Source organism: Rhea pennata, chromosome 5 (genome assembly GCF_028389875.1).
Source record: "Rhea pennata isolate bPtePen1 chromosome 5, bPtePen1.pri, whole genome shotgun sequence".
In the NCBI taxonomy this organism is placed as follows: Eukaryota; Metazoa; Chordata; class Aves; order Rheiformes; family Rheidae; genus Rhea; species Rhea pennata.
In genome coordinates, this window is record NC_084667.1 from 5251668 (window position 1) to 5261034 (window position 9367).

The 9367-nt window shown below is 37.9% G+C and overlaps 1 protein-coding gene across 1 annotated transcript; it reads left to right on the forward strand.

The window, feature by feature from the left end:
• The first annotated feature begins 295 nt into the window (after positions 1 to 295).
• On the forward strand, positions 296 to 8062 carry DTD2 (D-aminoacyl-tRNA deacylase 2). Its single transcript, XM_062576631.1, has 3 exons — positions 296 to 416; positions 5631 to 5700; positions 7711 to 8062. The coding sequence occupies exons 1-3, from the start codon at positions 315 to 317 to the stop codon at positions 8034 to 8036; spliced, it is 498 nt and encodes a 165-aa protein (XP_062432615.1). The 5' UTR covers positions 296 to 314; the 3' UTR covers positions 8037 to 8062.
• Positions 8063 to 9367: the final 1305 nt, after the last annotated feature.

Consider the following 9367-nt stretch of genomic DNA (forward strand, 5'->3'; position numbering starts at 1 on the left):
GCTGGTATTTAAATACACGAATAAACAGCGGTAACGGGGACTCTCGAGGTCTCTCGGGGGAGACGCAGGCGGCAGCACGCCGCCCTCCCGGCTTTGCCTCCTGCCGGGAAGCCTCACCCGAAGCCGCAGGTTCCCAGCGGCGGCTACGACCTGTAGCCCAGGGGTGAAGGTTTGCGGGGGGGAGGCGAGCGGCGCCCGCCCGCCTTACGCCGCAGGGAGCCGCCCTCGCTAACCCGGAACGGATACGGGCCGGGAGCCGTCGCCGCTGCGCCGCGGGCCCGGCCCGCCCTGCCCCGGCCGCGGCCCGGCCCGTGATGGCGGCGGCGGCGCGGGCGCGAGCGCTGCTGCAGCAGTGCGCGTCCGCCCGGCTGCAGGTGAAGCCGCCCGAGCCCGGCGCCGCGGCCGAGTGGGTGGAGGTAACGCGCGGCGCGGCCGCCCCCGCGGCGGGCTGAGGGGGGTGCGCGGGGCCGGCTCCGGACCGCTGCCGCGCTCTTAGCGGCGGTCTTCCTTCAGGTGAAAAGCAAAGTGCTGCAGGCAAAGAATAAGTCTTAATTTTAACAAGAGCATAGTGGAAGATTTCTTGAGGTGTCCGGATTTTTTTTTTTTTCCCTGAGACTTGGTTTTATTTTGTTCTATTTTGGGCAAACATACAGTGTTTTTTAATTTCATAATCTGAATGGTCTTATGAAATAACTTTTAATTGTTTGTCAGCATAACGTTGATAGCAAATTGCTACTTTGGCAACAAAAAATCTAAAACTGCCTCCACGTTTGCGGAGGCCGGGTAGAGCAACGCAGCCGTGGCAGCAGCAGTTCCCTTCTCAGACCACCTGCGATCCCCAAACTGGAATTTGGGATGTAGACCATCACAGAGTTAAGGGAGACATCACGATTTCTGCCCTTCTTCTCCCACAGCCGTGTGGCGGAGCCGGTAGCGAGGTCTCCAGACCGTTAGAGCTACCTGCCGTCGCACCGCCGAGGGCGGCTTTCCCTGCGCGAAGGCTGGCTGCCCCTTGGGACCCGCTGTCCTCCTGCAGCTGGTTCTGCTCGTGACTTACCTGTTGTGGAATAACCCGTCTGTGCAGGCCTGAAACGTTTTGTCTTGTTTGTTTTTGTCTCCTGTCTTTCATAAAGACTGTTACAACAGCCAGGGCTACATCTAGTAATTCACACGACTATTTAAAAGTTCTAGTACCTTTAAAGGACTTGTAAGTTTGTTCAACAAATATAAAGGAAGTTTTTTTTTTTTTAAAAAGTGTACTTATCCATGTCTTCCCACAGTTTCTCTTTCATGTTGCTCTTAAAATGTTTCTTCCTTGATCAGAAGAGGCAGATGGATGCACCAGATCTAGTTTCTGCAACGTTGTCTGGGAAAACACAACTCTTTGCTCACAGAAAATGTGTGCCATGTCACTGATGCTATACCTGGTTGAAGTGCATCTCTGTGTGTTGCATTGTAATAATGGCCCCTCAAGGTAAGGAACACAGTGAAAGTTGCTCAGCGCTGCATACATTAATTTTCAGAAAAATATCCTATTTCTAGCTTGTGAATCTTGGAAGTAATTGTAGCTCTAGTAGATAAAAGCAGGAATGTCATTGTGCCAGCTGTCCTTTAAACCATTAGAAAAAAGGGCATATGGTTTTCTCTATACATATTATTACTAAATCTATTATAAGGAAGTTATGCTGTTTAAATCTTTTATTTTAAGTTTTAAATGTCTTAACCAAAATCATTGGAAAAGTAATAGCAGTAAAGGAATCTGTAGGAGATCTGGCCAATCTAAGCAGCAGATATTTCCCAGACACAAAACTTAATATATTGTCTTATGAGTTTTCTCAGGATACTTTGACTTTCTAAGAGAAGCCTGGTATAGCAAGAGCTAGTTACCCTGCAGAAAAAAAAAATCTATGGAAAGTTCATAGTTTCTTTAGCATGACTTCTTTAGAGGTAACTGAAAGGAATCTTTGCATCTGATGTTTTCTGCTGGTTAATGTTACTTTCTCTATATGCTTACCCATATAAAAATAAAGAAATACCGGCTTCATAAACCACTATTTACATAAGCTAATGTGTGCCTGGTATTTCAGAACAACTTAAAAGTAGGTCATCACCTTGAGGATTTCTAATGTACTATATATAGTGCATAATGTAGGTGGCCTGGAATAGCTTCTGGGCTTTAAAAGACTTCTGTAGGTACTTTGTGAACTTTAGAGCTGGTGTTCTTTATCTGGAAAAGGAAATTTGGAGTGTACATCTTATCTGTACATGAATAACTGTTCTTCATTATGCTTTTATGATAGAATTTTTCTGACCTGTAGAGAATTCTAACAATGGAATACCTTGTTTATGGAGAAACATAAGTTGGAGGGCATCCATCTAATATTTACATATATAACAAGATATTTGGGTTGAAAGAAGAATAAGAATTCTCCTTTTGAATATTGAGGACAAAATAAGAGATTTGATGTATTCCACAGCTATAGAAGAAAAGAAAATACAAATACTCAGCTAAAAAATATAAGTACCTAGACTAGATGTAATGAAAACTCTCTCCCTTATCTTATTTCCCCAGGTTCCACTTCTGCTTAAGATATAAAAAAGAGATGCAAAATACCAGGTTCAGACTTATTCTGTGATCTGTGGTAGATTATGTAATCTCTTTGCTGCAACTGAATCTATGAAATACAAATAAATCTTCTCACAGTGTAGTGAATCTGAACTTGAAATGGGAATGTCAAAGAATAATTTATGCAAGTTTCACAGACTGGCTTCGTAAGCCTGTGGTGCAAAGTGTCTCCATTTTCATTATCAATTGCACTACCTTTTTCTGAAAAAAAATGTAGAGTTCATTTTGCAGAATATATTTGTTTTGCTAATTAAATCCTGCAAAATTCAGAGGAATGCAGCTGGGGGGGGGAGTTGTTTATTTTTCCTATTTAAGAGCTAAAAAGGAGTATTTGGAAGCAGCATTGCTAAGACTGACTGTATGGCCTTAGGGGCTCGGTACTTGAATGGTTGATGTTGCAGGTTGCCTGATCTGACCATTGGGACAGTTGTGTAGTAGACTGCCTATGGTGCAAAGTGATGTGCTTTGCTGGCTTATTTACACAGGCATTTTACCGATAATAGAACAGTTTCCCAGCCCAACTACCTGCCTGTCACTATCTAAGTTCCTTGCAGTGGTTGTCTCTGTGTCATCCTGTTGAATTTAAAACCTTGCTTTATGTTGTCTTGTAGATTTGATTGCTTACAGAGGACCTTTACAAATGGCAATCTTTTTGTTTTGTTTGAAGGGTTAAAACATTTCATTTTTTCTACACTGGAAAAATGTCTTATGCCTGAAACTACTGAAACTATCTGAGGACTGAGATGTATTATTAGTTTAGCTACTTGAAGTAGTTCTCGGTTTTGTATCATTTATTCAATTAAGAAATTACAGAACAAAAAATGTAATGTATAACAGGAATGTATCATTGAAAATAGTGGTCCAGAAGATCATAAACCTGCAATATTGAGGCATCCTCTTGTAGCTTTTACTTGTAGTTCTGAACTCCAGATGTTTTTTTCCTTTAATCTAATGTCTTTCTAATTGCTTTGAGACTCTGAATGCAATATAGATGTCTTATCTTGTGATAAAAATGTATTGAAAAATAGACATCAAATAGAGAGACTTAAAAATAATACATGTTTTTACTTTACCTATCTGCCTTTAGAACTTTTAAATGATGGTTGGTTTACCTTTTTGTTTTCTTAATTGAGCTTCTGGCAGAATATTGTTTTTTCCATGTGAGACTGTTTGAAAAATACTGAATATCACAAGTCTCAGAGTTAGAATGAGCATCTGTGTTGTGTGCTCTGGTGTAGTCGCCTCTAAATGTAGAGGTCAGATATATACGTCATAAATTTATTTTGAGTATTTTGTCACAAACTATAAATAGATATATATGCATATTTTTTTCCTGATATCCTAATGCTGGCCTGTTTCTGAGAGTAGCCCAACATGTATGGATGACTAACTTTTGACAGCTTATATCTCTCTCCCTCATTTGAACAGATAGTTCGAAATGTTAGTTGAGGTTCAGGCCATCTAATTTCTTTGTTTATGAAATATAGAACCAGTCATTTGGGAACCTGCATGATATTCTGCAGTGGTCAAAATAAGCTTTTGAAAAGAGCCATTTATAGCTTTCAAAAGAATCCCAGCATGTGATGTTTTGCTACATCTCTCATTCATTCTGAGTGCTCAGAAGAGCATTCTCTTTTCAGAAGTTAGTAAATAGAAAAATAGTTGAGAAGCTGTAGTTTTTTCAGTCATTGCCTTGAGCATTCTGCTGAATCTCTACAATAACAAAGGGAGAAAGCCTCATGCGTATAGTTAAGCACTATTTCTATATCAGAAACTTTTATCTTTTTAACACAAGGAAGAAAGTGAGAAAAAAAATGAAGAAGATATTTGTAAGAAACCATTCACATTTCTTATTCTTTTGCTTTGATAACATCAACATGAATGAATCCTTCCTGCCCCAATATAGTTAGCATCTCCAAACCAGTATTTTATAGTTACTGTAAGCTGACATTTGTTTCTTTTTCCTCTGAAAATATAAGCATAGTTCCTCCTGACAAAGCAGTTAGGTTTTTTTGTATATTGTATGCCTGTGGGCACGGAAGTGTTGTTGTTTGCTTCAATCATACTCTTAAATTCTGGTAAATCTTTTTTCCTGACAGCTGAAGAAGTCAAACCATTCAAGTATACTTGTGGGTGACACATAATCACTGTTGGCTGCAGATCCTATCAGTTTCTCTTAATAAATTATTGGTTGTTGCATATGTATTCTTTGTGAACTGAACGAGAGTAGAAGAGCTACAGAAGAATTGCCCTATGCATCTCCTCTAGACAGATCTAATTCCTTACTCAAACAGACAGTTCTTATAAATAGTCTTTCTGAATAAAGTCTAAAGAAGTAGCGTATCTTTAGTCTGTAGAAGTGAGGGGAAAATTCCTACTTTACCATAAAATGTTTCACCCAAACTGATAATATTCTTAATACATTTATAATATTTTGAACACCTTCATAATGTTATTGATGATCATATTTAAATCTGTGATTAACAGACTGTTTTTTCAAACAGTCCTGTACCAGTATATTTTTAGTATCAAAATATATTCAGTTTACTGACAAGTCTTATGCTATTTTTCATATTTCATAATTGGAAGTAAATTCCTAATTCACACACAAATTATTTTACCTGAAGGTTTAATAAGAAAAAAGTTTAAATTATTTCCTGTTCTGGATTTAAGTAATTTAATTCATCTTGTTTCTGCTTTTCTGTAAGTAATTCTACTTACAATGTACTGCATTGTAAGTTCCAACTAAATTTGCCTTCCCATGGAGCTAATGAATTGGTTTAATTGTATGTAGAAGCACTGTGCAGATAATCAGTATATACCTTGTTAGTCTCTACTGCAGAGTCTGTAGACTTGATGTCTGAAGCTGTAGTAAATAACTGCAAGTGCTCTTTGTAGAATAAAGTTTGTAGAACTTTATTTTCCTGTTAGTTTGTCTTTTTGATGCTAAGAGTATGTGGTGGACAATGAGAAATGTTGATACACTATGTGAAATCTTTTGTAGATCCAGAGAGGGCTTGTTATCTACATATGCTTCTTCAAAGGTGCTGATGAAGATCTTGTTCCAAAAATTGGTATGATATATTCCTTCTTACAAATTCTTGTATTGTTTGAAGGAGAATTAAGAAAAGTGGTTGAAAAAGAGAAGGTAGCCACCGTTAGGACTAAAATAAATGAAAAGCCTTCCTATGGAATCATTCCAAATCAAAGAACTGGCTGAAAGAAGAGTTTGGTTGTTCTTATTTCATTTGGCAGTTTTCCATATCTTTCTTTCTGTCCATTTGCTAATGATTGACCTGCTACAAGATCAGGTCACACTGAATGTTCATGGTAACATTCCAGGAAATAGAAAAAATGTTGCACCTACCCTTTGGCACATTGCATATATCAGCCAATAACTTCAGTCCAGGACTGAGCTCAACTTAAGGAAACCCGTTTTCAAATAATGTTTGCTTGATTTAAGAAATATTTAATTCTGATCTTGCTGTATGTGTAGTATTCTGAAAACTATAGCCAGCAGAGGGAGTTGGGTGGTTAATTAAAGTGTCCTTCCCATCTTGTTTCAGAGGTGCTATATATATTGTTAGTCATTCAAGTGCAGTTTTCCAGATCAAAAGTAATAACAGCAGCATCCATAGTTCTTTCCTTCATCCCACTACCCATTTTAACATTTACATCAATGTAGAGAAGGTGCTGTGAATAAGGCCGAGTGGTAGTGATTTTTCTCAGCTTTCATGCAGTGTGGCTTTGGGGATTTATTTATTTATTTATTCCCCCTCCTTCCATCCATTAGCAATGCTGAATCACCTGGGAAATTCAATGATCCCATGTATTTTGCACAAAAGTGTTCCTTTTCTTTGTGGTTTGTTGATACTAGTAGCTTTGCAAAAGATCATGCAGCAATAGTCTATTTCAAGCTACTTGCTGGGACCAGCAGAAAGTCCTGGCAATGCACAAGCGCAGGTGCTACTGCAGGTGCTGAGAGCAGCTTCTTCGGGATACCGTCTCAGTCTTGGAGGGCATAGTCATTGTGATGCTAAACTAAGTTGAAATCTTTGGGTATATTTAAACACAACATGATATGAAAGTGGATATTGTGCTTGTGAGAGTTTTATTAGAATGTTACTTGAAAATAATGACCTTCCAGCTGTGTGACCGATGAAATAGGGCAGAAAAGGAAAGCTCTGATTCCTGTTAGGAGATTCATCCACCACCATCACTGTTAACTGTCTGTCTGTCTTAAGGGATATTTTTCCTAAATATATTTTGAAACTGATTAAATGAGGCTTTATTGTTGTTGTTCCTGAATCATAACTCTTTTTGCTTCAGATAATGTTCCCTCATTAAACTTCCATGGGTTCAGAGAGATCTCTGAGAGATCTCTGACCTTCATCCTTCCGTTTTCTCTCAAAAGAAAAGCTGAGACCTGCACATTGCTAAGTGTAATCCTGAAGGGTATTCCAGTTCAGACTGAGCTGCTGAGCCTCTCATATGACACTGTTCATACTGTCCACTTCAGCAGAATCATTTGGGTTTTTGATACTGCTACAGTCTATTATAACTAGAATTAAAGGAAATTCAGGACAGAAACTTTCCTAAAGCATATTAAAAATTTTCTATCCTCCTACCATGTGTAGTGTGGTCCAAATGTTGCTTGTTTGAGCATCAGACTCACGTCAGAGTCACTGCTTGGATCGTAGGTTTCTGCAGGGAGCTTCTGCTAGAATAAAGTTCAGAATTTTAGATAGCCAACCAGTTCCCCCCAACACCAGCTGTTTAGACATATTACAGTAATACAATCTTTCACATTCTTCAAAATAATTCAGAAATCTTAGTCTGTTAATAATATTGACTGTCCATGTTTTGTCTCATTAATAATCAGCTTCTTTTCTCTTTTCGAGTATTTTATACAACTATACTAAGTAATTTGATTATTAGGGTTCAGATATAGAACTGACAGTATTTCAAATGTTTTACTTAAATAGTTTGACATGCATCTCAATATCTGTTACATCTCACTTTATGTTGTTATATTGTCTCATTTATTTTTGTTACACTAATTGTTGTTTTATTTCTATTTGCAGTCAATATGCTGTTGAATGTTCAATTAAGTGAAAGTGAAAGTGGCAAGTACGTTTCTGTTCTCGATTTACCCGGCAGTGTGCTCATCATACCTCAAGCTACACTAGGTGGTAAACTGAAGGGAAAAAAGATGCAGTACCACACCAACATTGAAAAAGAAAAAGGGCTGGAACTTTATTCTCAGTTTGTGACTCTGTGTGAAAAAGAAGTGGCTGCCAACGCCAAATGCACAGAAGCAGGTGTTCTTGTTAAGCATGGCACATATGGAAACAGACAGGTGTTAAAACTGGATACAAATGGACCTTTCACTCATCTGATTGAATTTTGAAAAAATAAATGATATCCTGGATACAGTATTGGCTCACTTTTTTTTTTTTTTTTTTTTTTTTTCATTTCTAAGCATTAATGCACTTACATGGGTTGGGTACAGTGTAAGAAAGACTTTCATTCATTTATACTGGTGTCACGAATCACATTAAATATAAGGATTTCTGAGACTGTTTTGCAATAATGTGTGTTTTACATCCATCTTCACGTGATGTATGTTCAAAATAATTGTTAAAACTTATCCAAAGAAAACATCTAACACAAGGGATTTTTACAAAAATTTTATTAATCGGGGTGTTACTTACGTTGGTTACTTTAAAATAATGACAAAGGTATTGCATGTAAACTACACCTAGGGAAGTGAAGTTTATAGATTACAAAAAAATGCTGTGGGTATGATTCTGTTTCCTGAATTCCTGAGTCAGCCACTTACTTTTTGTCCTTCTGTTTCTCATCTATAAAGCAGAAATATTTTCTACATCACAAAGATACTGGAAGCAAAAATTCACTGAATTTTTAGCTTCTTGGATAGTAGGTGCTATATAATACAGGCTGCCTCCCTCATCCACAGTTTGCAGGAGTGAGATGCTTTTAGGCAGTGCTAGAATTGAACATAGTGTATACCTCCACTCACAGAGTAAGAAATAGGGAGGCACATTAGAGACTAAAGTCAAGGAAGTACCGAACTGCTTTCTCAAGGTTTGCTCCCTGAGTCTCTGCATGTTGCTGGCTGTTTGCTGTAACTTAGTCCATGTTTTGGTTTCCTTGGTCTTGTTGTGTATTCATTTCTTTCATAACATAGTTTCAGGAAAAGGACTAAAATATTAAAAATAAAAATGGGTATGACATACGCTGCCATCTCGTTTTTCTCTCTGCCTGCCTGAATTCCTTCCCTTTACCTTTCTACTGAGTCTGTAAAGCAAGAAACTAGCTTATATTCCTTATGTATCATGACAAGACCACAGCAGAGAAATTATTTCACGTATATTTAGCTCTTCTCTGATAGGAGATGCTGCTGGAAACAAAATAGCTGGATCATGTGTCCTGCAGATTCTGGTAAGCCCTAAATTTTTATGTAAAGTACTGGACTGTTTCCTGTTTCCTTATGTAATCTTAAATTGTGAATCAGTATTTACAAATATTCTGTCCCAACCTTTAATAAAAATAATTGAATGTATTATCTGCAGGCTCAAAGTATATCGTGAGAATCATATTTTTGAATAGATAAAAAGCTCTTAGTTTTTGCTACAAGAGTGTAGTAGGATTTTTCATACTGTAATGTACAGTTAGTAATTTTGAAATACTTAAAGATGCTGAATTCCTGGCAATTGA

What these genes read in the sequence shown, in the direction of transcription:
- DTD2 (XM_062576631.1), top strand. Translation starts at nt 315, where the DNA reads ATGGCGGCGGCGGCGCGGGCGCGAGCGCTGCTGCAGCAGTGCGCGTCC. An exon ending in CCGCGGCCGAGTGGGTGGAG is followed by an intron (nt 417 to 5,630) that starts GTAACGCGCGGC and finishes AATCTTTTGTAG; the next exon opens with ATCCAGAGAGGGCTTGTTAT. An exon ending in AGATCTTGTTCCAAAAATTG is followed by an intron (nt 5,701 to 7,710) that starts GTATGATATATT and finishes TTCTATTTGCAG; the next exon opens with TCAATATGCTGTTGAATGTT.